This window comes from Phytophthora cinnamomi, assembly GCF_018691715.1.
Source record: "Phytophthora cinnamomi strain GKB4 chromosome Unknown Contig109, whole genome shotgun sequence".
Taxonomy (NCBI): domain Eukaryota; phylum Oomycota; class Peronosporomycetes; order Peronosporales; family Peronosporaceae; genus Phytophthora; species Phytophthora cinnamomi.
This window is the reverse complement of record NW_027151042.1, coordinates 144,037-169,779: the sequence shown is the minus strand read 5'-3', so window position 1 is coordinate 169,779 and position 25,743 is coordinate 144,037. Positions and strand designations below refer to the sequence as shown.

General features: G+C 54.5%; 6 protein-coding genes across 6 annotated transcripts; 4 read left to right on the top strand and 2 right to left on the bottom strand.

Annotated features, from left to right (window-relative positions):
- Nucleotides 1-8,761: 8,761 nt before the first annotated feature.
- Nucleotides 8,762-9,577, top strand: IUM83_19322 (GTP-dependent nucleic acid-binding protein engD; the record flags this gene model as incomplete). The annotated part of the gene is made up of 2 exons (XM_067944368.1): nt 8,762-9,111; nt 9,199-9,577. The coding sequence occupies 2 exons, from the start codon at nt 8,762-8,764 to the stop codon at nt 9,575-9,577; spliced, it is 729 nt and encodes a 242-aa protein (XP_067782178.1).
- Nucleotides 9,578-10,203: 626 nt separating this feature from the next.
- IUM83_19321 (40S ribosomal protein S7) lies at nt 10,204-20,729 on the top strand (the record flags this gene model as incomplete). Its single annotated transcript, XM_067944367.1, has 3 exons — nt 10,204-10,523; nt 12,419-12,530; nt 20,541-20,729. 3 exons carry the CDS (start codon nt 10,204-10,206, stop codon nt 20,727-20,729), a joined length of 621 nt encoding a protein of 206 aa, XP_067782195.1.
- A 255-nt stretch (nt 20,730-20,984) lies between these two features.
- Nucleotides 20,985-21,366, bottom strand: IUM83_19320 (uncharacterized protein; the record flags this gene model as incomplete). The annotated part of the gene is made up of 2 exons (XM_067944366.1): nt 20,985-21,095; nt 21,160-21,366. 2 exons carry the CDS (start codon nt 21,364-21,366, stop codon nt 20,985-20,987), a joined length of 318 nt encoding a protein of 105 aa, XP_067782196.1.
- A 220-nt stretch (nt 21,367-21,586) lies between these two features.
- On the top strand, nt 21,587-22,741 carry IUM83_19319 (lipoyl synthase, mitochondrial; the record flags this gene model as incomplete). Its single annotated transcript, XM_067944365.1, has 2 exons — nt 21,587-21,760; nt 21,815-22,741. The coding sequence occupies 2 exons, from the start codon at nt 21,587-21,589 to the stop codon at nt 22,739-22,741; spliced, it is 1,101 nt and encodes a 366-aa protein (XP_067782162.1).
- A 183-nt stretch (nt 22,742-22,924) lies between these two features.
- On the bottom strand, nt 22,925-23,762 carry IUM83_19318 (exosome complex exonuclease MTR3-like protein; the record flags this gene model as incomplete). The annotated part of the gene is made up of 2 exons (XM_067944364.1): nt 22,925-23,155; nt 23,235-23,762. The coding sequence occupies 2 exons, from the start codon at nt 23,760-23,762 to the stop codon at nt 22,925-22,927; spliced, it is 759 nt and encodes a 252-aa protein (XP_067782161.1).
- Nucleotides 23,763-23,958: 196 nt separating this feature from the next.
- Nucleotides 23,959-24,381, top strand: IUM83_19317 (uncharacterized protein; the record flags this gene model as incomplete). The annotated part of the gene is made up of 1 exon (XM_067944363.1): nt 23,959-24,381. One exon carries the CDS (start codon nt 23,959-23,961, stop codon nt 24,379-24,381), a length of 423 nt encoding a protein of 140 aa, XP_067782167.1.
- Between the last annotated feature and the right edge of the window lie 1,362 nt (nt 24,382-25,743).

The following is a 25,743-nucleotide window of genomic DNA, read 5'->3' as shown; positions in this document are numbered from 1 at the left end:
CTATTGCTTGTGCGCGTGTACGTTGACGACATTATCGTCGTGCACAAACAGGACGAGTAGTGTCTTCGCCTCATGACGGCACTCGGCGAGCGGTATCAGGTCAAGGATATGGGTACGCCACATAATTTCCTGGACATGAAAGTTGACCGACCTTCCGACGACATGATCTTGCTGAACCAAGCCGCCTACATCGACGAGGTGCTTCACCGCTTTGCGATGGACGAGACACGGTCGACACACCTACCCATTGTGGCAAACACACGTTTGGATATCGCGGATGACGGTCCGACTGAAGTGGAGCGCGGGGTGATGGCGAAAATGCCATACAGTCCAGCGGTAGGAGCACTGTTCCTTTCCAGACCTGGCCTCATGTTCACTGTTGGACAGCTCGCAAGACATGAAGCTACTCCGCGGAAAACGGTTTGGGATGTCGTAAAATATCTCCTACGACATTTCCGTGCAACAAAAGATTTGCAGCTAAAGCTGGAGCCAATCACTGATGAACCCCAGACGCCGACTGGACTAACGGCCGAGTGGATCCAAGTCCAGCACGGCCGCTGAGTATGTGGCCGCGGACGCTCGTGTGGAGGAAGCGTTGATGGTACGGACGATTGCCAACGAGGTGCTCCAAGAGAAGCTGTCGTTCAAACTATTGATGGATAATCAACCTACAATCAAGCGTCTGTAGCGCAACGGACTCAGAGAGTCGCAGAAGACTGTCGACGTGAAGATTCACGCCATCAAGGATTTGATTCACAAAGATGGAGTATATTCCAACTTGCGACATGCTTTTTGACATTCTTACCAAGGCCCTAGCTCAAACTCAATTCCAGCACAAGCGAGCCCTCTGTAGCCTCCAGCGCGCGTCCTATTAAGTGCTGAGAGCTAGGAGTCGATTTCTCCTCTTTTCACAAATCACTTTGCTATTTGCATCCTCAGCTTCCTCTCCGCGTCCAACTGACCAGCCTCCAAAAATTCGCTGACGATGCTCTTTTCGTCAACCTCCTCCCACGCCTGGACCACCATCGATGTGATCCTATCTCTCTATGGGGTTGGGGTCGTGAAGACGCCGCTTTCCCCCACAAATTGAAGATACAGTTCCCATCATCGATTCTTGGTCGGTTTCATGACCGCAATGGCAATAGGTTGCGCTAAGCCAGTGCAGCCTGGGAGATCATACCGACTTCCCTGGTTCGTATTAGGCAACTGCATATAAGAACGGCCAATGAAACTGCAGTATTTAGCGCTATCTCACGCCTGGGTGTATAAGTTCCGTTAATATTATTTTGATAGAAAATTACCGGTTTGGCGCCAGTATTGAAACGCCCCTGATCGCTAGTCACCGGCGATGCCACCCGCTCGCCGCGAGAAGCGACGCACGTCCTTCTCGGCAAGCGAAAAGCTTACTGTTGCTCGAGCTGTAGAGGAGTGTAAGGGCGTTTCCAAGGTTATTAGTGAGTACTATCCTGACTGTGGCGATTTTCTTAGGAGTCTATAAGTAAACTAGTCCTGAAGTGAGTAGCACACTGGAACAACAGTGTGCTGTCCAAGAATTGCAGCAGCAAAGAGAACCGGAATCCGGAATCAGCACGAGGTTGCCACTGGAGGCAGAACTGGCGTTCGTAAAGTGGGTTAACGTCCTCCGAAAGGAGGATGTGCCCATTTCAATCTAATGCTGCCGCTAGAGGCCGAGGCAGTAGCAGGGTAGCAGAGGGTCGTGGTGGTGGTTCCACACCTTCAATCTGCAACAAATTGTTCATGAGAGCTAGAACCTGTGCTAGTAAGAAGACTATCGAAGCGTTGGAAGACATTGCCGAAGCGTTTGTGGCCAATGTGGGAGGTACGATGCTGGATCTTGGCATAAAAAAGTCTACAACGCGGATCAAACAGGGAACCGAATTACAATTTTTGTGTAAGTCTTTGTATTGTCCCTAAATGTTATATTTGTTGCTGCCGTTGTTTTTTAGCCTACCAGGACCTTTACTGTGGAGGACCAGAAACTGTTTGAATTCGCTGCTTGAGCAAAACAAAAGATCCCGCCACGGTATGCTGATGGGTGACTCGTACGGTGTGAAATATCGTCCATTTATCGTGTTGGAGGCTAACCGACTGTTCCTGCAACGGCGCTAGAGAATACAAGGCTTCGGCAAGGGCATCTGGAAGCACGTAAGCGCTGCTCACCAAGAACAGAAGCTACAAAGCTACGGCAATTTGAAAGACGCGCTAGTTTGATTTCTATGCTAACAGATTGATTCTAAACTGAGGCGTTTCGTAACTGCAGTTTGGTAGAACAGCGACCTTTCAAAACCGTTTCTGGTGTATCATGTCGCTGCTCGTCGGGACACACTAGTGCCTATTCTATTCCTGTGGGACGACTTCTCCGGCCACTGGACACCAGAAGTGTTGTCTCGTACGCTGCTTCGATCAAGGTGGTACTCTTCAAAGTCCCTGAGGGGGCAACATCCGTCTACCAGTCAGCTAATGCACCTGGAACTACCCACGCAAGGCAAGGCTGCGGGAGTGGTGGCCCGCGAGCCGCTTCGACTTCTTCTGGGCACCGATAAGTTCGAGCTGCGAGCACCGGATCGAGTCACCATTGCTCGATGGATTCACTCGCTCGGCATGCGACGGATTGTCTCTGATCAAACATCGCTAATGGCTCCAAAACGGATTACGGCAACGTACTGGATGACGCTGATATTGCGGCTGCTGACCTCATTGGTGCCCTTGCTAAGCCCTGTGCAAGCGACGCGATGGTGGGTGAAATCGACTCAGACGACATCGGAGACGTGAGTGGGAGCGCGAGGCGGACATCAAGCATGTGTCGCACTGGAAGATTCTCGTTAACGATTTGACTAACTGTCAACGAGAAGTCAGGCCCGAAGGATGTACCGACACACCACCGTCATTTCATCCCATTATTTCCACCACTAAGTTACCGTACTGGTACACGCCTGATCACAGGTGAACTTTATGTTTGGGCGAGCAGAATTAAGATATGCACGACTTCTACATCATCCTTTTCATTTGGAATTACTCTACACGGTTCAAGTAAGAACGCGGACCGGTTCAGGTGAACCGCGGTCCTTGCCTACCTTCCAGATTGACTGCGGAGAATCTAGTATCGTAGAATGTATATAATCATAAAGGATAACTAGGGAGTACCTCCTCGAAAAATCCCATAGCCGACAAGCAACTAGCCATTTCAATCTCACTTTCCATTTACCAACTTCCGCTCGAGTCTTCACTAAACCCCCAAGTCGCCTCCACACAAGACCGCGCCTTCCGACTCTTCGAGCCAGCCTCCGTGGATCTTCAATCTAGTCGTCTACCTCCTCTGATCTTCCACCAGTCGTTACCGTATAATACTTCTAGCATCCGACAACCCACCAATCGTCACGGTGTAGGGTTAACCGAATTAACAAAAACTCAATAGTTTTTTTAAACGACGTACAAAACACAATTTTAGTCAGCCAGCTACTAATCGTCTGGTAGGACCTCAAATACCCCCGCTGCGGCGTTCTCAATTACATCTCTGTCATCTCGCACCTCTCCAAGATGGCGATCAAGCTGCCGCAATCGTTGCAGCGCATCTGCGACAGCAATAGACGTCTGTAGAACGTCACTAGGTAGAGCAGTACTTGTTCTCTCTTCACTAGCAGCAGCGCCTTTGGAAATGAAGGAGAATCCGCTCTTAGAAACTGCCGGGCTGAGGTCTCCCCAGGCTGCAACCACCCACTCAGTCACATCCTTTCGCTTCGGAGCTGCTAGCTTGAAGTTAACACCGGGTTGGTAAGGTGCGCTGAGCTGAGCTTGGAGATTCTCCAACCAATGTGCTCGTAGCCGAGCTTTCACGGGCATGTTCCAGCTGATATCGGCGGGCTGACACACACTCGTGCAACGTGGAGGCACAGGAACCAGAACTACATTCAGCACCTTCACATAAGCTTGGACATCCTGTGTCCAGTGTGCAGCCAGATCATCCCAGAGCAGTAACACCGCTTTGTCTCACGTAACTTGACCTCAACATTAGGAAAGAACTTTGCGAGCGTGTCGTCCATGCTCTTGTGGTCTCGATAGTGATTTATGGCAGCCAGCTTCACGAAGTAGGGTTCCGAACTACGCTTGAACTCGTGGTGATGCTTGCCTTTGCGATTTTCGCCGCGCTTCCTCCCTGGGCGCTGGCGCGCCATCGTTGGTTTGGCGCACTTCTGACTTGAGTGCGTTCCAAATATTAGGTACGCTACACATAACAGATTCCTAACTTAGGCTAAAGCTAGGACTGTCGGATGCTAGAAGTGCTCAACAGTAAAGTGCTACTCTTGACAATTTAGCTCATCCGATTGGCTAAAATCCACTTGTCGGATGCTAGATGTTGTCGGATGCTAGAAGTATTATACGGTACATCTAAGATGTGGTAGAAGGACTCTGGACCCCGTATTGGGGTGCTTCATAGTCCAGGTTTTTGAATGTTCCCTTGAAATGGCCTATAGTCATGCGCTTGTTATCATCAAGAGTCTCCTTAGACTTGCCAACGACTGGTTGGCAGAGCCCTGTCGAAATGCACGTCGCTAATTTGTAGAAGAAAACTGTTTTTCTTCCGATATGATCCTTGTGTGTGGACCACACATCGTGATAGCCACCTACAAGTATAGCCATTAGTGCACCTTACACCAAAGTGAGGAAGTATCTAACCTCCTAACAGACACCTATCTGTTAGAACCACAAGTGGCGGTAGCCGCTTGTACGTGTAGCCCCGTTACAGTTGGAGTTAATAAAAGAGGCCCAGAGCTAACATTACCGTTCTGCGGTTCTATCGGACCGTGACAAGACGTTCCGCGCTGCTGTCGAGATCGTATTCCTGCATGCCAGACACATGTTTTGTTTTCGACACATCAAGGGCGACGCCAAGAATAACGAATACTCTGACGAAGAGGGAACGCAGATTTTTACCCAACAGCGATCGCGAGACATACCACAAGCCGCTTGCGTCTGAACTGAGCGTAACCAAGCCGATCGTCGTGGACTTTTTATTTAGAAGGCATCGAGAAAGCGCACCGGGTCAAGTACATGTACTGGGTTCGTTTCAAGCTGCCAACTTGCGAGAAACGACATTCAATCTGGCGGAACAAGCGAACAACTGGATTGGAAACGATTGCAGAAGTGCCGAGCATCATGACGCATTCGATCCTGTCATAGATGACAATAGATTTAAGCGCAAGATTATTTCAGAAAGAATACAGTTCTCATTTTAACACAACTATCTACTTGGAGCTTCTATTTGGTTTAAGTTTTACTCGTCCACTCGAGTATAATTAATTCAAGCTAAAGATAACCTTACGCTTCCTCGTACACGTACGCGCACGTGTAAGCCCTTCTAGTGAGCCAATATAGGACCACTACACCAACAACCAAATCCAGTGATCCTTATTCTCAACAGGAAGGTCCGTCGCCTTCGTTCATATTCTTTCAGATTGAACCCGGGTTTCTTCTCAGACACTAGACGGAGATAGTTTTCCAGTTTCTGGTAATCTGATCACTGTGGAGGCGGGCGTCAATGATTAGTTTGATAATTTCTCTCTGAGAGAGCGTGTGTCATTTGCTAAGAAGTAACGCTGCAATCGTTGGGCGTGTCATTTTGTCCGTTTTTCCTTCGCAACGTGACAACATGTCGGCCTGAACCAGCATGACCAAGATGTGCGAGATCTTGAGTCACTTTTTTCAAGACGGTGGCGGGAATGGGGTTAGTTGCTTTGGCTGCAGGACTTACCCGGAAACCCGCGTGCTGCAGGTGATTGCGCGCGAAATAGGCTTGCATGATCTTCCAGTTACCATTTAACCTATTGGCGTTTATGGAATATGGGTACTCTCGTCGGCATCAGCAGCTTGTCGGAAAATTGTTGTTCATTCACCTTGCAAATGTGCTTTGCATATTGCCTTGAAGTTTTTGGGCTTGCTACGGCTGCTCGCCACCATCAAGCGAAATCCACAAACTTAGTCAAAGTCATTCCAGCGTGCTTGAATCACCTTTTGAGTACCACGACTCTCAGAGTTCCTTCGTCGACAATAAGCCACACCAAATCGCCCTTCGGTTTTTACGTGCTTTCAATCACGACGTCAGGACGCAATAAACCGAGTGTTTTTACTATAGCCAAATCAGAAGCGTCGAGAGCGAAGAGTGCAGAGCCTCGAACCCGACAATAGGAATCTGGGTTCAGAGGCGTAGTTGAAAGCAAAACTTGGAATGAAGTTGATTTTAGTGAGGTTAATGGGTGCACTTGAAGCTAATATTAGGCAGACATGTACGCAATCATGCGAGTCAGCTATTGAGTTGATCTCTGGAAGCCTCAATATTCTTAAAAACAGTTACTTTGAGCTATATTATTACTAACAAAGGTGACGTTACCATAAGTAACGGCGATCATGCAACGTCGTAAAAAGTAAAAATAAGTCAAATCGTAAAAAGTAGTTTGAGGGTGTAAAACGTCGCTAAAGCCGTGCACTTGGCTCCCCCGAGCGCCACCTAACTACCACCAACTCGCGCAAGCCCTTCTTCCCAGCCGGAAGATGTGCAGGTAGGTACAAATATGTCATCAACATGGATCAAACTTCGGTGTGAGTGGACATGAATCCACACAGCACAATTGGCTTCGATGGTGGTGTGACAGTTGACGTTATCCAATGTAGTTGAAGTCGATGTTTATTAACGTTTGTCCCCCACAGAATCCACGCATTGTCTCCACAACCCACCGATGAGCTCACTTAGAAAGAGATGCCTGGAAGTTACTGGGTTATGCTTGAGCATCTACATTGTCTTATGAAGATCTGTAAGGATGGTCCAAGGCTGACCAATCAAGCTTCATTTGAGATCGTTTTTCAGCTACTCATACTGTAGCAGTGTGTTGACGTGTCCAAACCATTTCTGTCTAAAACCAAGGTGCTGTGCCACCAAATATTAGTCAGCTCACAATTCTGCTCACAGCATATGTTGCCAATAACCGGGACATACTACGTTGTGGTCGACCGCATCAACTTACGGTTACGACTCGAGATACGTTCAAGCCAAGTCTACCAAAATATTCTTCAATTTCCAATCAAAGGTCGCTGACAATTCCCAAGATGTGAGTGGTGGCGAGCGTAAGCATGTGACGGTCGGTGAAGTGCTCTTCAGTGGCCAGAACCTGATCCTCTGTGACGAAATCGTTACAGCTCTCAACATAGCCGCTACCTTCGGTATCTTCGTGCAAGACGCATCGCGCCTCGTTGACGTTTAAGGCGGTTCTCGCCAGCAACCATAGTACTGCTCGGTTTTGAAAGCTTTCATCGTTGGAGAAAAGCTGTCGATCTGTACAGCAAACGGAGCATCTATGTCATAGCTATCGGAGTTGCAGGACCACCACGGCTGTGTAAGCAGACTTCTACCCAGAAATATCGACTGCCTCTTCGAGCTCAGCTCTTCCAGAATGCTTCCGTTCCATTTCCTGTATCAGTCTGTGCATGTGTAGTTACAGGCTTTGTCCAATGTTAGATCGAGCTGGCAGTACGAGGAACCTTCAGACATTGCTACAGTACATCAGACAGACATCGATAGAGCAAGGCCTGTTAGTTGGGATTCTAATCCGTAGCGAGCAGGCAATAGAATGTTTACCAGGAAGCACCAGCTTACCTCGCGTGTGTTCGAGGATTCGCGGATAGCCCAAATTTGCAGCTGTAACCGCGTCCCCTGGGAATTTCAGGATGGGATGGCCCGACCCTTTGGGAAATCGTACTTTTGATATCCAGATAGCATATATTGTTACATTGAAAGATAAAATAATTGACAGGTTATACGTATACTCATTGAACGAGTACTCTTGAAATTCACCCTGTTGAAAGCGTACATTGTCACATTTGAAATTTCTAAACGTGTAATCTGGAGATCTTTCTAATTAACAAGCCGAAGCAGAGTAGCTGTCACAAGGTGAGGAAGCTACCAAAGGCAATGGCCAAATCAAGCGGAGACCGCACCCGCGATGCAAGGAACCGACACGAAGAAGGGGCTGCTGACGTGCGCAAAGAAGAAGGCGAGAGGCGGCGATGGCTCCGAGTCAGCGTCCAGCTCCAGCGCGAGGGAGGCACCCGCCCAGCTCGACGCTGATTGCGGCACGGAGAGCGTGCCGAAGCCCATAATGAAGAAGGCGAGCGGTTGTAATTGCCCCGAATCTGCGTCCTGCTCCAGCGCTGTGAAAAACGCACCAATAGGAAGGCCGGTGGGAAAGAATCAGACGCCGTGGTGAGCTCAAAGGTCGTTGTTCAAAGTGAATGTAGAGGTGACTCAGAGTAGGGCGGCTGAACTACGCCTCCAACGAAACACTGGAGGAAAATGCTGGCGAAGGGCGTGGCGACCGGCGCATTGGTCTCTGCCCGGACGACAACAGGTCAAAGCATTCAACGTTCTCAGACATCGCCGCCTTAGCCATGTCGGAGCCCGAGCCAGCGCTCCCGATAATAGCATTGCCATAAAAAATAAGGTTCATACATTTCCATGCATAATATATGTTATCGGAACCCCGATATGTCATAATTTATGCTCACTTCCTACGAAATGTGATAATACATCCATCGTGGTTGTTGTGCAGTCCTGACCAACCAGTCTCGATCCAACCGGACTTCGTTTGTCATGACCAACCCTGATGCTTCCAGTACTCACCAGAAGCTGCTGCTCCCATTCTGCATTTTGCAAACCACCAGCAACTCCCCGTCCCACCCAGCCCACCCCGCAATGATCTTCGTTTCGCGCCCTGCCGGCACAAGCTTCACCTCCGCCCAGGTTACTGGGTTCTACTTTCGGCCGTGCCTCGACGACCATGATGAAGTCATCCTCGAGTACTTCCGTTGCCGTTGCGGCACGGTCCGAAAGCAGACCTACCGCAACGGTCTAGCGAACCTCATGCAGCACGTGAGGCGCGAGCACCCCAATGTCGAGACGGAGATGCTCGAAGCCACGACGGGGGAAACGGGATCTTTGTTGAACAACGTTCGGCGGACTTCGCAGATGCTATATGGATGGCTACTTTGGATTGCCATGAACAATCTGCCCCTCTCTTTCTGCGAGAATCGAGCAACTCGACGGTGATTCAAGCACTTGCCTCTACATTTTGAAAAGAAATGTGCATACAAATACTAACGGAATTACGTTTATTTGTTATCTAAAACTAGCTTCACGACTCTGGATCCGATCTGCGTGGAAACGTTGCGAGCTACGATGGAAGGGGTCGTTTTGGCACTTGAGAGGTCCATTGCATCCGAGATGCCGGACAGTTTTGGCCTCATTTTGGATGGATGGACCCATATGTCTGAGCACTACCTTGCCGTTTTCGCCTGCTACGAAGTCGACGGCAAGGTAAAGGGTCCACTTCTGTGCATGGCTCCTCTCCTGAACGAGGAGGACGACGGCCTTTCCACTGCTGCTCACAGGGAGTTCCTCGCTGACATGCTGCCACGCGACTTCGGCACGCAGCTGGACCAGTGCGTCTTTTTTCCGGTGACAAATGTAGCGTCACCAGACGGCTTGCTACCCAAGTGGGCGTACCCCTAGTCGGATGTGCCTCTCACCGACTCAACCGAGCTGTTCAGCAGCAGCTTGAAGACCACGAGACCGACCTTGCTGAAGTGCAAGCGCTGATGATCAAGCTGCGGACACTTACTCAATCTGCAAAGTTGCGGTACGCCTTCTTATTTGGAGCTGTTTACGCTATTCAGTTATTAATTGTTTAATTTCTTATTATTCATTTTAACTTTAGCCTTAAAACGGACCTTCGACCTGTAATTCGCCAAGATACCCGTTGGAGTTCAACGTTCTCGATGCTGCATCGGTACTTCCAGCTCCTGGAGCACCTTGACAAGAACGATGACGACATCGCAGACATGCTGCCTGCTCCGGCTTGCAACCGCCGCATGCGCTCTATGTACAAAAAACTGAAAGATGTCGAATCTGTTTCGAAGGCTCTCCAAGGAAGTGATGTGGACCTGCTAGATGTATGCGAATGGTTTGACGGGCTTATTGCTGAGACCTCAGTACGCCTCGTACCTTGGTAAGCTTAATGTGCGGGTATGAATGCTAGAAAATTCTAACTGAAACATCGATTCTATGCAGGCCCGCGTCCTGATATCGTCCACAGCCCCGACTTTGAGTCTGGCTGCGTCCGCGTGCTCCGGGGTAAGATGGATAGGCTGACCCGGGCCAAGAAGGCGGCGCTGCGCCCGTGTGCGGTTGGCGCTGTACGGGACGCTGTCGGTTATGATGCTGAAGAAGAGGGTTCTTTCGTTGAGCGCCTTCAAAATCGACGCCGGCTTGCTGAGCAAGAGCAGCAGTATGCTCTGCTGCGAAGTGTGCCACCCACCTCGAACATGGTGGAGAGATTCTTCAGCATGGCGTGGGTCACGTTCGGCCACGAGCGCAACAGCCTGCACCCTATCACGCTTGAGCAGCTTCTTTCTTTGCGCCAGAACACAAGCTACTGGGAGCTGAAAGCCACTGGGACGTACGTACTGTTGACGGTTTTCGCCGATAACCAAATACAGCTTGGCCTCACATGATGCTACCATAATGGCATAATGTATGTGTTCCTTGTCTTGCATGTCATTATTGATGCGTTGTCTTCTACTTCTTGCACGGCATTATTTATTCTGTGATCATTGGTCTCTGTCCGGACGACAACTGGTCAAAGCATCCAACGTTCTCAGACATCGCCGCCTGAGCCATGTCGGAGCCCGAGCTGCACGTCAGGGCGCCGGACCCAGCATGCGCGGTTTCGAGGTCGAAGAAGTCTAGGAATGATGAATCGCGGCCTGATGGCGAACGTACAGTGACTCGAACGCTAGGGAAACGCAAGACCCGGTCTCAAACTTGGAAGAGTGACGATGATGGTTCACCGTTCGATGAATCCATATACCGTTTTGCGAGACTTGCCAGCGGAAGTGGAAGCGACGATGAAATTGTCGTCTCCGGTGTACGGCCCGCGGCCCCCAGCCTACTATCACAGGGACGCTAACACGTGGATGGTGCTCGTCTCGTCGAAGCAAGGGATTCTATCCCTACGACTGATCAGAAGGTGTCAGACCTCGATACCGAACGGGAGAACGCATTACCAACTGGCAAGGGGTTGGCGGGTATCTCCAGTACTTTGTTTTGTGGGTGGAGGGAGATATTCCAGAAGGAGCTGGCAATGGGTTAGTACCCTTTTAGCAGACGGCCAAAAGAATCGACTGGTTGCCGTGGCCCTTTACATGGAGTAGAAGGAAGGGATCGAACGATTTAACAAGACGTGCTCGACAAACAGTAAAAAGGTGTTTCAGTTCGCAGAATGGGCTAACACCAGCAAAGCCGCGAGGCAGCTGCTCTCAGACGATGGCAAGAGCCGATGTATGTTTGAAACCATGAGAACGATTCTGGAAGAGAGGCTCGGCTGGATAATGTCATATTCAGATAAAGAGGTAAACTCCTACTGCAAGAGAAGTGGTATTCCTGACCGCGGTGTCTCCTGGACACATTTTATGGATTTTTTTCGCCGAGTATACTCTCGCTGGATCAACAAAAACAATGTTGTCGTGGACATTCGTCAACTAAGTGAAAACCAATTTAATGGGAATGACCGTAACTTCGTGATGGAGATTCGAAGGAGTAACACTCGACGCTTCAGCGTCATGACCGAGGGCCGTAACGCCGGCCTATATGTATTGGAGGTTTTACAGTGTGACAGGGGCACGTTCTTGGGTATACCTTACAGCTCCCTCCCTCCTCTCTAGAACGTTCCACTTCTCCAAATTTCCGACTTTTGTTTCAAGTTGGAAGTTGATGAAATCGTGGCTGGTCGATTCCCTTCTCTACCATTTTGATATATTCAATATTACCCCCATCCATGATGTCCCTTACGTATATGTATAATAAAGAGTTGGAAGAGCCGAAGGTATGGAAATCAATATAGAAATAGAGCAACAGCTGTGGTGTCCCGTTTTTGGAGCCCCCCCTCGACCCTGCCTTTCACTCCATCTTTCGATTCCCACTCAATCCTGATATCGTCAACGCCAGGACTTTTCTCAACAGATAAGGTCCATATTCGCTCTTATTTGCAAAGAGTCGCCTGAAATTCCTAGCCTAAGTCCGATTTTGGATTCTGGAATTCAGGCGATCCTCTGAAATTCATAGCCGTTCGCGACCTTGTCCGCCCCCGTCGAGATGTCGCTTACCCCCGTGGAACTGTTCCTGAACACGAACCAGGTCTCCACGATCGCCTGCCCGGGCAACCACTCGAACTCTCCCCGGAATGTAAAGACCACGTTCCCGCCGCGTATTGCTGGTCACACAGCCGCAAGCGAGCTCCTAACGCTGGGTGGGCGTACATCACCAACGAGGAGTCCCGGGTCCTGCCTAATCTAGGCGGTTCGTCGATACCCTGGAAGAGTTGCGATCCCGTGATTTTGAGGCCCATATGGATGGGGTTGCGATTGCCAAACCGGACAGCGAGGACGAGTCTAAGGAGGAGCAGAATGTCCGCGTTAATAGAGTGTCGCACAGAGACTTAGATCCATCGCAAGTTCTTTACTGTTCAATCCAGTCCTAATCCTCATGCTTTACAGTATTGTCCGAAGGTAGGAATGCATAGTTAGAATTAGTATAGTATGACGTCTTCAAAACCGAAACGTCATTTGCGATCCGTTTGCTTGAAGACGTATTAGAAGGACTCTAGACCCCGTATTGGGGTGCGTCGTAGGTGGAGTGTCAACCTCTTGGGACTCTTGACGATAACAAGCGCATCTCTATCGGTCATTTCAATGGAACATACAACTACCCGTTTGGGTCTTGGACTACGACCATTGTTGGCCTAATCCGCAATCAAAGTTGTCATGAACTTTGGAGGTAGTTGAAACTGACACAATATTCCCCAAATCATGAAATTAATTTCATTCAAAGTTGTCTAAACCTCCATCAAAGGTGACAATCTCTCTGCTCCGCGCACCCATCTCGCACGTACCGACCACCGGTTACGTTCTGTGCTTTTTACCTGCTCGCGCCATTTATTACTTCGGAGCAAAAGGAGGAATATTATGCGGAGGCTTTTGTGGTGTTGCAATGGGTGTACAGCAAGATGGTTGGTGAACCGCTAAAGGCTGCCTATGTCATGGGCGATGCCGACGGCGGCCAGTACAATGCACGCATGGAGAGTAAAAAACAACCTCAGACTGGCTGGCCACCAGACGTGTCGATCAATGTCGCTTCCAATTCAAGTATGTCACGTGTGTTCACGTGCTGTTCGCGCTACAGGAGCGCACCAGAATAGACGAGAGAGGCGACGAAGCGCTTTTCGGACACATTGGCGCCAGTATGCTGCTGCTGGCCTCGTCGCACAGTCGACATCCTGGCGTTGCTGTCCACTGGGGTGGGTGGCCGTCGAGCTCGACGGCCAGCTTCTTCCGGCGTTTTCTCACGCGCACGACCGTCGTGACGGCCCGATCGTCTGTGTGTTGGAAAGTAGGCTGCGGTGTATGTAGCGGTCGTCGAAGTGATCCCGATGGACACGTTGAGCAGGTGCGCTGCGCCCCGGGTCGGTGGGACTGTGTGGTTTGTTGCAATGGGATGGAGCAGCGGTGGGAGGTCGACGTGAGCGGTGCATGAAGGAGAGCGATTGTGGGTGTGCGAGAGCGATTGTGGGGAGGCCGCGGGGCGGTAGTATTGTTTCGTGGTGCGTTTGTTTGCGCTCGGCGTTTGGTTGTTGATTTTCGATGTGGTGAAAAAGCGGTGGCTGCGTTCGGTTGTAAGAGCCCCTATAGCTCAGTGGTAGAGCACCCGCTTAGTAAGCGGAAGGTCGGTAGTTCAATCCTGCCTGGGGGCAAATTCCTTGCAATCGTTTCACGTTCGAGCGTGCTCGTGTCGTTCGTGAGCGAGGCGTGCATCACGCCGTCTTTGCTCCTTTCTGCTTGCGCCTACGTGTCTCTCTTTTCGCTCCGCTCACGCCCGCGCCGCCTTCTTTGTTCTGCGCGCTACCACCACGCGGGCTTGTCCGCACTATCGCGAACTCCGGGTCGTATTGGACGCCGCGGTTTGCCTCTACTGATCGGGGCCTGTCCTCTAGCGATCGGGGCCTGTCCTCTAGCGACCGGGGCCTGTACTACACTTGGCTGCGTTTCGGACACATTGGCGCCAGTATGCTGCTGCTGGCCTCGTCGCACAGTCGACATCCTGGCGTTGCTGTCCACTGGGGTGGGTGGCCGTCGAGCTCGACGGCCAGCTTCTTCCGGCGTTTTCCCACGCGCACGACCGTCGTGACGGCTCGATCGTCTGTGTGTTGGAAAGTAGGCTGCGGTGTATGTAGCGGTCGTCGAAGTGATCCCGATGGACACGTTGAGCAGGTGCGCTGCGCCCCGGGTCGGTGGGACTGTGTGGTTTGTTGCAATGGGATGGAGCAGCGGTGGGAGGTCGACGTGAGCGGTGCATGAAGGAGAGCGATTGTGGGTGTGCGAGAGCGATTGTGGGGAGGCCGCGGGGTTGTAGTATTGTTTCGTGGTGCGTTTGTTTGCGCTCGGCGTTTGGTTGTTGATTTTCGATGTGGTGAAAAAGTGGTGGCTGCGTTCGGTTGTAAGAGCCCCTATAGCTCAGTGGTAGAGCACCCGCTTAGTAAGCGGAAGGTCGGTAGTTCAATCCTGCCTGGGGGCAAATTCCTTGCAATCGTGACAAGCCCGCGTGGTGGTAGCGCGCAGAACAAAGAAGGCGGCGCGGGCGTGAGCGGAGCGAAAAGAGAGACACGTAGGCGCAAGCAGAAAGGAGCAAAGACGGCGTGATGCACGCCTCGCTCACGAACGACACGAGCACGCTCGAACGTGAAACGATTGCAAGGAATTTGCCCCCAGGCAGGATTGAACTACCGACCTTCCGCTTACTAAGCGGGTGCTCTACCACTGAGCTATAGGGGCTCTTACAACCGAACGCAGCCACCGCTTTTTCACCACATCGAAAATCAACAACCAAACGCCGAGCGCAAACAAACGCACAGCGAAACCATACTACAACCCCGCGGCCTCCCCACAATGCTCTCGCACACCCACAATCGCTCTCCTTCATGCACCGCTCACGTTGACCTCCCACCGCTGCTCCATCCCATTGCAACAAACCACACAGTCCCACCGACCCGGGGCGCAGCGCACCTGCTCAACGTGTCCATCGGGATCACTTCGACGACCGCTACATACACCGCAGCCTACTTTCCAACACACAGACGATCGAGCCGTCACGACGGTCGTGCGCGTGGGAAAACGCCGGAAGAAGCTGGCCGTCGAGCTCGACGGCCACCCACCCCAGTGGACAGCAACGCCAGGATGTCGACTGTGCGACGAGGCCAGCAGCAGCATACTGGCGCCAATGTGTCCGAAACGCAGCCAAGTGTAGTACAGGCCCTGGTCGCTAGAGGACAGGCCCCGATCGCTAGAGGACAGGCCCCGATCAGTAGAGGCAAACCGCGGCGTCCAATACGACCCGGAGTTCGCGATAGTGCGGACAAGCCCGCGTGGTGGTAGCGCGCAGAACAAAGAAGGCGGCGCGGGCGTGAGCGGAGCGAAAAGAGAGACACGTAGGCGCAAGCAGAAAGGAGCAAAGACGGCGTGATGCACGCCTCGCTCACGAACGACACGAGCACGCTCGAACGTGAAACGATTGCAAGGAATTTGCCCCCAGGCAGGATTGAACTACCGACCTTCCGCTTACTAAGCGGGTGCTCTACCACTGAGCTATAGGGCTCTTACAACCGAACGCAGCCACCGCTTTTTCACCACATCGAAAATCAACAACCAAACGCCGAGCGCAAACAAACGCACCACGAAACAATACTACCGCCCCGCGGCCTCCCCACAATCGCTCTCGCACACCCACAACCGCTCTCCTTCATGCACTGCTCACGTCGACCTCCCACCGCTGCTCCATCCCATTGCAACAAACCACACAGTCCCACCGACCCGGGGCGCAGCGCACCTGCTCAACGTGTCCATCGGGATCACTTCGACGACCGCTACATACACCGCAGCCTACTTTCCAACACACAGACGATCGGGCCGTCACGACGGTCGTGCGCGTGAGAAAACGCCGGAAGAAGCTGGCCGTCGAGCTCGACGGCCACCCACCCCAGTGGACAGCAACGCCAGGATGTCGACTGTGCGACGAGGCCAGCAGCAGCATACTGGCGCCAATGTGTCCGAAACGCAGCCAAGTGTAGTACAGGCCCTGATCGCTAGAGGACAGGCCCCGATCACTAGAGGACAGGCCCCGATCGCTAGAGGACAGGCCCCGATCACTAGAGGCAAACCGCGGCGTCCAATACGACCCGGAGTTCGCGATAGTGCGGACAAGCCCGCGTGGTGGTAGCGCGCAGAACAAAGAAGGCGGCGCGGGCGTGAGCGGAGCGAAAAGAGAGACACGTAGGCGCAAGCGGAAAGGAGCAAAGACGGCGTGATGCACGCCTCGCTCACGAACGACACGAGCACGCTCGAACGTGAAACGATTGCAAGGAATTTGCCCCCAGGCAGGATTGAACTACCGACCTTCCGCTTACTAAGCGGGTGCTCTACCACTGAGCTATAGGGGCTCTTACAACCGAACGCAGCCACCGCTTTTTCACCACATCGAAAATCAACAACCAAACGCCGAGCGCAAACAAACGCACAGCGAAACCATACTACAACCCCGCGGCCTCCCCACAATGCTCTCGCACACCCACAATCGCTCTCCTTCATGCACCGCTCACGTTGACCTCCCACCGCTGCTCCATCCCATTGCAACAAACCACACAGTCCCACCGACCCGGGGCGCAGCGCACCTGCTCAACGTGTCCATCGGGATCACTTCGACGACCGCTACATACACCGCAGCCTACTTTCCAACACACAGACGATCGAGCCGTCACGACGGTCGTGCGCGTGGAAAACGCCGGAAGAAGCTGGCCGTCGAGCTCGACGGCCACCCACCCCAGTGGACAGCAACGCCAGGATGTCGACTGTGCGACGAGGCCAGCAGCAGCATACTGGCGCCAATGTGTCCGAAACGCAGCCAAGTGTAGTACAGGCCCTGATCGCTAGAGGACAGGCCCCGATCACTAGATCGCTAGAGGACAGGCCCCGATCAGTAGAGGCAAACCGCGGCGTCCAATACGACCCGGAGTTCGCGATAGTGCGGACAAGCCCGCGTGGTGGTAGCGCGCAGAACAAAGAAGGCGGCGCGGGCGTGAGCGGAGCGAAAAGAGAGACACGTAGGCGCAAGCAGAAAGGAGCAAAGACGGCGTGATGCACGCCTCGCTCACGAACGACACGAGCACGCTCGAACGTGAAACGATTGCAAGGAATTTGCCCCCAGGCAGGATTGAACTACCGACCTTCCGCTTACTAAGCGGGTGCTCTACCACTGAGCTATAGGGGCTCTTACAACCGAACGCAGCCACCGCTTTTTCACCACATCGAAAATCAACAACCAAACGCCGAGCGCAAACAAACGCACCACGAAACAATACTACAACCCCGCGGCCTCCCCACAATCGCTCTCGCACACCCACAATCGCTCTCCTTCATGCACCGCTCACGTCGACCTCCCACCGCTGCTCCATCCCATTGCAACAAACCACACAGTCCCACCGACCCGGGGCGCAGCGCACCTGCTCAACGTGTCCATCGGGATCACTTCGACGACCGCTACATACACCGCAGCCTACTTTCCAACACACAGACGATCGGGCCGTCACGACGGTCGTGCGCGTGAGAAAACGCCGGAAGAAGCTGGCCGTCGAGCTCGACGGCCACCCACCCCAGTGGACAGCAACGCCAGGATGTCGACTGTGCGACGAGGCCAGCAGCAGCATACTGGCGCCAATGTGTCCGAAACGCAGCCAAGTGTAGTACAGGCCCCGATCACTAGAGGACAGGCCCCGATCGCTAGAGGACAGGCCCCGATCACTAGAGGCAAACCGCGGCGTCCAATACGACCCGGAGTTCGCGATAGTGCGGACAAGCCCGCGTGGTGGTAGCGCGCAGAACAAAGAAGGCGGCGCGGGCGTGAGCGGAGCGAAAAGAGAGACACGTAGGCGCAAGCGGAAAGGAGCAAAGACGGCGTGATGCACGCCTCGCTCACGAACGACACGAGCACGCTCGAACGTGAAACGATTGCAAGGAATTTGCCCCCAGGCAGGATTGAACTACCGACCTTCCGCTTACTAAGCGGGTGCTCTACCACTGAGCTATAGGGGCTCTTACAACCGAACGCAGCCACCGCTTTTTCACCACATCGAAAATCAACAACCAAACGCCGAGCGCAAACAAACGCACCACCAAACCATACTACCACCCCGCGGTCTCCCCGTAATCGCTCTCGCACACCCACAATCGCTCTCCTTCATGCACCGCTCACGTCGACCTCCCACCGCTGCTCCATCCCATTGCAACAAACCACACAGTCCCACCGACCCGGGGCGCAGCGCACCTGCTCAACGTGTCCATCGGGATCACTTCGACGACCGCTACATACACCGCAGCCTACTTTCCAACACACAGACGATCGGGCCGTCACGACGGTCGTGCGCGTGAGAAAACGCCGGAAGAAGCTGGCCGTCGAGCTCGACGGCCACCCACCCCAGTGGACAGCAACGCCAGGATGTCGACTGTGCGACGAGGCCAGCAGCAGCATACTGGCGCCAATGTGTCCGAAACGCAGCCAAGTGTAGTACAGGCCCCGGTCGCTAGAGGACAGGCCCCGATCGCTAGAGGACAGGCCCCGATCAGTAGAGGCAAACCGCGGCGTCCAATACGACCCGGAGTTCGCGATAGTGCGGACAAGCCCGCGTGGTGGTAGCGCGCAGAACAAAGAAGGCGGCGCGGGCGTGAGCGGAGCGAAAAGAGAGACACGTAGGCGCAAGCAGAAAGGAGCAAAGACGGCGTGATGCACGCCTCGCTCACGAACGACACGAGCACGCTCGAACGTGAAACGATTGCAAGGAATTTGCCCCCAGGCAGGATTGAACTACCGACCTTCCGCTTACTAAGCGGGTGCTCTACCACTGAGCTATAGGGGCTCTTACAACCGAACGCAGCCACCGCTTTTTCACCACATCGAAAATCAACAACCAAACGCCGAGCGCAAACAAACGCACCACGAAACAATACTACAACCCCGCGGCCTCCCCACAATCGCTCTCGCACACCCACAATCGCTCTCCTTCATGCACCGCTCACGTCGACCTCCCACCGCTGCTCCATCCCATTGCAACAAACCACACAGTCCCACCGACCCGGGGCGCAGCGCACCTGCTCAACGTGTCCATCGGGATCACTTCGACGACCGCTACATACACCGCAGCCTACTTTCCAACACACAGACGATCGGGCCGTCACGACGGTCGTGCGCGTGAGAAAACGCCGGAAGAAGCTGGCCGTCGAGCTCGACGGCCACCCACCCCAGTGGACAGCAACGCCAGGATGTCGACTGTGCGACGAGGCCAGCAGCAGCATACTGGCGCCAATGTGTCCGAAACGCAGCCAAGTGTAGTACAGGCCCCGGTCGCTAGAGGACAGGCCCCGATCGCTAGAGGACAGGCCCCGATCAGTAGAGGCAAACCGCGGCGTCCAATACGACCCGGAGTTCGCGATAGTGCGGACAAGCCCGCGTGGTGGTAGCGCGCAGAACAAAGAAGGCGGCGCGGGCGTGAGCGGAGCGAAAAGAGAGACACGTAGGCGCAAGCAGAAAGGAGCAAAGACGGCGTGATGCACGCCTCGCTCACGAACGACACGAGCACGCTCGAACGTGAAACGATTGCAAGGAATTTGCCCCCAGGCAGGATTGAACTACCGACCTTCCGCTTACTAAGCGGGTGCTCTACCACTGAGCTATAGGGGCTCTTACAACCGAACGCAGCCACCGCTTTTTCACCACATCGAAAATCAACAACCAAACGCCGAGCGCAAACAAACGCACAGCGAAACCATACTACAACCCCGCGGCCTCCCCACAATCGCTCTCGCACACCCACAATCGCTCTCCTTCATGCACCGCTCACGTCGACCTCCCACCGCTGCTCCATCCCATTGCAACAAACCACACAGTCCCACCGACCCGGGGCGCAGCGCACCTGCTCAACGTGTCCATCGGGATCACTTCGACGACCGCTACATACACCGCAGCCTACTTTCCAACACACAGACGATCGAGCCGTCACGACGGTCGTGCGCGTGGGAAAACGCCGGAAGAAGCTGGCCGTCGAGCTCGACGGCCACCCACCCCAGTGGACAGCAACGCCAGGATGTCGACTGTGCGACGAGGCCAGCAGCAGCATACTGGCGCCAATGTGTCCGAAACGCAGCCAAGTGTAGTACAGGCCCCGGTCGCTAGAGGACAGGCCCCGATCGCTAGAGGACAGGCCCCGATCAGTAGAGGCAAACCGCGGCGTCCAATACGACCCGGAGTTCGCGATAGTGCGGACAAGCCCGCGTGGTGGTAGCGCGCAGAACAAAGAAGGCGTTGTCTTGTGCGTCTATAGGACCTCGTGTTCCCCACGGAGATCGTCGGCAAGCGCACGCGCTGCCGCCTCGACGGCTCCAAGCTGCTCAAGGTGCAGCTGGACCCCAAGGACCAGGTCAACGTCGAGACCAAGCTGGACACCTTCGCCACCGTGTACAAGAAGCTGACCAACAAGGACGTTGTGTTCGAGTTCCCGGTGCTGGAGTAAGTTAGTGGTCGAGTGTGGGCTTTCCTCTCTTCGGGGAGGGGAGCTACCTCCCGCTAGGTAGTTATTTCATGAGCAAGACGCCTTCCAACGCCAGAAGACAAGAGTAATTCTGTGAATACATCTCGACTCTGGCACGAACACTCCATTGCAGCTACATGGCTCCTTCCACCCCTTTACAGCTCTAAAACACTGAACTATAGCAGCACTTTATTACAATGCTGGTCTCCTGCTATTTGGACGCGCTGCGGAGCGCCGTTATCGCCCGTCGTCGTCGTCCTCCGCCAGGTCTTGCAGCAGCACGTTGAGCGCGTCGATGGCGCCGACGTCCAGCATCCCCACGGCGCCCACAGCCAGAATCCTCGGCACCTACAGTCGCCAGCACGACCGTCAGTCTCCACAGCAATCGCATCTTTCCCTTATCGTCTCTCACCGCCTCTGCGTATCGCGCGCGGCCGAACGTTTGCCGCTGCTGGTTGGTGATGACGCTCTCCTCTCGCGCCAAGTCGCACACGTTGCGCCGCGCTCCGCCGTTGCGGCCAGCGGTCATCCTCCCACTCTGCTGCTTGTTCGCCCGCCTTGCCGCCGCTCGCCGCACCTGCCGCGCGCTCTGGAACAGCCCGCGCGCGCCTCGGATCATGCCACTCGTCCGGTGTACTGTGCCAAACCTGCGGTGCCCAGTCAATATCAGTCGCACCACCAGTTTCCCATTTCATCCAATCACAAGATTACTTCCCCACATTTCAACCAATCCCACACCCCAATTTGATGGGTATGCTGCATGTAATCACCCCTATATCTGCTTGGGCGTCACTCCGGAATAGACACGCTACGCGCCAAGGTCTCTCCTGCTCCTCGCCATGCACGCCTCGACGCTCGCGCGCTGCACGCGCGTGGCCACACAGCACGTACGCTGCCTCAGTAGCCCTGCCACCGCCGTGCAGGTGACGCACTCGCAGCGCGGCTCGCGGCTCGCGGCGCTGCGCGAGCGCCTGGCCGACGAGGCGCGCCAGGGCCCGACCTTCGCGCAGCAGGCGCTGTCGCTCGAGGACTTCGCGTTCGAGCCTGAGGCCTTGGCCGGCGCCAAGCCCTCGCGCAAGCCCAACGCGTCCAACCGCAAGCCCAAGTGGCTGAAGGCGCAGCCCACGCAGGGCGCCAACTACGAGCGCCTGCGCCAGAGCGTCAAGGGCCTCGGGCTCAGCACCGTGTGCGAGGAGGCCAAGTGCCCCAACATCGGCGAGTGCTGGGGCGGCGGCAAGGACGGCATCGCCACCGCCACCATCATGCTCATGGGCGACACGTGCACGCGCGGCTGCAGCTTCTGCGCCGTCAAGACGAGCAAGAAGCCGGCGCCGCTGGACCCGCACGAGCCCGACAAGGTGGCGGAGGCCATCGCCGCCTGGGGACTCGACTACATCGTCTTCACCAGCGTCGACCGCGACGACTACGAGGACCTGGGCGCCGGCCACTTCGCCAAGACCGTCAGCACGCTGCGTGCCAAGCTGCCGGAGATACTGATCGAGTGCCTCACGCCCGACTTCCAGGGCCACGACGACCTGATCGACCAGGTGGCGGTCTCGGGACTCGACGTGTTCGCGCACAACCTGGAGACGGTCGAGCGCCTGCAGCGCCGCGTGCGCGACTACCGCGCCAACTACAAGCAGTCACTGCACGTGCTGGAGCGCGCCAAGGAGGCGGCGCCGCACCTCGTGACCAAGACGTCGCTCATGCTCGGCGTGGGCGAGCGCAACGAGGACGTGTTCCAGACGCTGCGCGACCTGCGCAACAGCGGCGTGGACGTCGTAACCTTTGGCCAGTACCTGCGGCCCAGCACCAAGCACATGCCTGTCAAGTCGTACGTGACGCCCGAAGCCTTCGCCGAGTGGCAGAAGGTGGCCGAGCAGATGGGCTTCCTGTACGTGGCTAGCGGACCCATGGTGCGCTCGAGTTACAAGGCCGGCGAGTTCTTCATGAAGAACCTGCTCAAGAACCGCAAGGCGCAGGTCGTCGCCTAGCCACGTAAGCGAAGAGCAAAGTTGTGAGCGTACTGCGACCAGCGATAGAATAGCCGACGATGGCGCTGCTCGCAATTGAACACCTGCAAGACGCCTGCCACACGAGAACAATACATCACATCACGTAAGCTTCCTCCTTGTCTACGATGGAATGGATATTACTTTCTCTTCCTATCTAGAAGCTCAGGACAGGGCCTTGACGAGCGACGCCGTGAGCAGCGTCCGCGTGACGCCCGTGCACGCGTCCGTGCAGAGGTCCACGGCCTCCTGCAGCTGCGAGTGGTGGATCTGGCCAGCCTGCAGCATGTATGTGACTCGCCCCAGCGACGGCATGTACGCCAGCGCCAGCTTCCCGTCGCCGCGCTGCTCCTCCTCTCTGCTCGGGTCCAGCACCACCGAGCCATTGACAATACCCTGCACCAGTAGACAGCACCTCCATCAGCCTACAACTCATCCCTCTCGCCTCCTCTGCAGCTCTGCAGCAGCCACTCACCGCACTTGACGCCGTGACGACGTCGTACATCTCCACCGCAGCGTCCGCGAGCGCCAGGGACGCGCAGTTGATGGCAGCGGCGAACACGCCCCCGTCGTCCTCCAGCACCGTCAAAAACACCGACACGACGCACTTGGGCAGCTTGTGCAGCATCACGGCGGGCGCCAGCGCCTCCTCCACGATGGCCGACAGCTCCATCTCGTCCGGGTCCTGGCCGCGCTCGCGGCGCGTGAGCTTGTCGGCGAACGGCGCGTACTTGACGTCGCACACCAGCTGCCCGTCCTTGCTGAACTCGCGGCGCGCGCGCGTGTCCGTCCGCGGGCCGTAGACCGCGCACACCACGCGCGTGCGCCCCAGCTCCACGTACGCGGAGCCGGCGGCGCCGCTCACGGCCCCGAGCTGCATGAAGGGGCGGCGCATCTCGTCGGAGCTGCTGCGCGTCTGGTCCAGCCGCTGCATGGGCGCATCGTCGTCCGCCGGGGCTGGTAGCGCGGGCTGCGCAGGCAGCGGGTAGTAGCAGTTCTGCATCTCTTCCTGGCTAATGGCGGCCAGCAGCCTCGAAGAGCTACATTAGTGTACGCCACACCAACTTGAAAACGAGCTACGTTAGTGTACGCCACACCAAGTTGATGAAACTTTAACTTTAAATTAACCAATCAGAGCTGTCCGTCGTACGTCAGTGTGGTCTGAGACCGTCACATTGCGAGTACTGTGCTGTGTCGAGATGCCGCGCCGCGTGCCCAAGTCCGAGCTGCCGAACGGGAAGCCGCTGCCGCCGGACGAGCCCGAGGACGGCGGCGTGGAGGAGTTCCTGCGCCAGGAGGAGGAGTACCGCAAGCAGTTCGAGCCCGTGGCGCCCTGGAAGCGCGACAACATCCCGGACTACGGCCCGCTGCAGGACAAGCACCACGTGCTCATCTTCGGCGTCGTGGGCGTGGCCTGCACCGTGCTGTACGAGGCCACGGACTACTTCGACCAGATCCACCGGTGGGTGGCCTACCTCGCCATCTGGTTCCCGCTCTGGTTCCGCCTGCTGAGCCGCGTGTCGCCCGCGCTCACGGACGAGGAGATGGACGCGCGCGAGCGCCGCACCTTCGAGCAGGAGCTGCAGCGCATTGCGGACGAGAAGGAGGAGGTCGACGACTGAGCTGCTGCAGCTGCGAGATAACTGGTAACTGCAAAGGAAAATACGTGTAAACAACCCCTTATCTGTCGACTTCCGATGCTGTTCATTGCCATCACACGTCCACTGACTTTCGGCCTACCCGGTATGGAAGAGCACGCCTCTTTTCCCAAGGAGATTCACCATGGACATCGAATTCTGCGCGGGGCTGTTCTCTGGATTTTATCCAGAGTGCATAGGTGGATGCCACTCAGGTGCCATTATTGGCTTATCACATATCCTGTTGAACGGCAAAACCCATACTAGTACTAAGTATGGGTTTGATATTGCAATTTTACTGCTGAGTTGGGAATAACTCGGACAATCTTGGACCATCGTGCAGCTCGCGCGAGCCAACTCAGCAGTAAAATTGCCATATCAAACCCATACTTAGTACTACGAAGTAGATACTTACTGCAAGTATGCATGCCAGTAGATATTCCAGGCTTACATGATTAAATTGTACTGATTCGAAATTTCTCTGGTCGATTGGTTACCGATTTCGACAAATTTGGCCGGGATTCACAAATCAAAATTAGTTTCATAGAATGTTGTCGGAGTGAAGTAAAAACTACATGTGATAAAATATGAGAGCAGTACTAAAACACGAATCTACCTCAGTTGCATGCTACGCGGTCTACAAGTTAAAATCCAGAGCTGTTCCGGGCGAAGCACGGCTTTGTATGATTTGGTTCTCTAAGACCCCCGACACATGTACTGAACGTCTTCAATTATCTAGGCGCGACTCTGTTCGATTCCGGTGGAATCCTGTGAGTTCGACAAACAGCTACGCTCTGTACTAGACTGTAGCTTTTACCAGGTGGCAAGATTTGAGTCGCGCAGATCATCAATGAAAACTACATTGCGGTCAGTGACCTCAGGTCACAGCTGACGGCGTTATGCCCGCGAAACTCGTGGTCTGTACTGTTGACAATGCTCTACGGTACTCGAGAAGGGTAAGCGTGGTATTCTAGGCATCGGGGTTTTCGAGGAAGTGGGCCACCTTGGTGTTCACAGGCTAGACAACGCAAACGGCGGAGGCGACATCTCTTCCTTCCGTATCAATAAGAAGAAACCACACTTTGTGTACCCTCCAATGGCATTGATTGATAGATAAACTCTCGTCTTCATTGAAAGATAATGCTCTTTTTCTTGTCGACCTCGTAAATGGATTTTGGCAACACCGACTGATGGGTTTTCAGACGATAGGTATTTACTACAACAATTGTTCGACCATTATCAAATAAATCTGCATTTTTGAATTCACCAACAATCGACAGCGCAAATGCAGCATCCGCGAGTGGATACAGATGGGGGTGGTGTACCGCAAGCGATCAAACGCCAGAA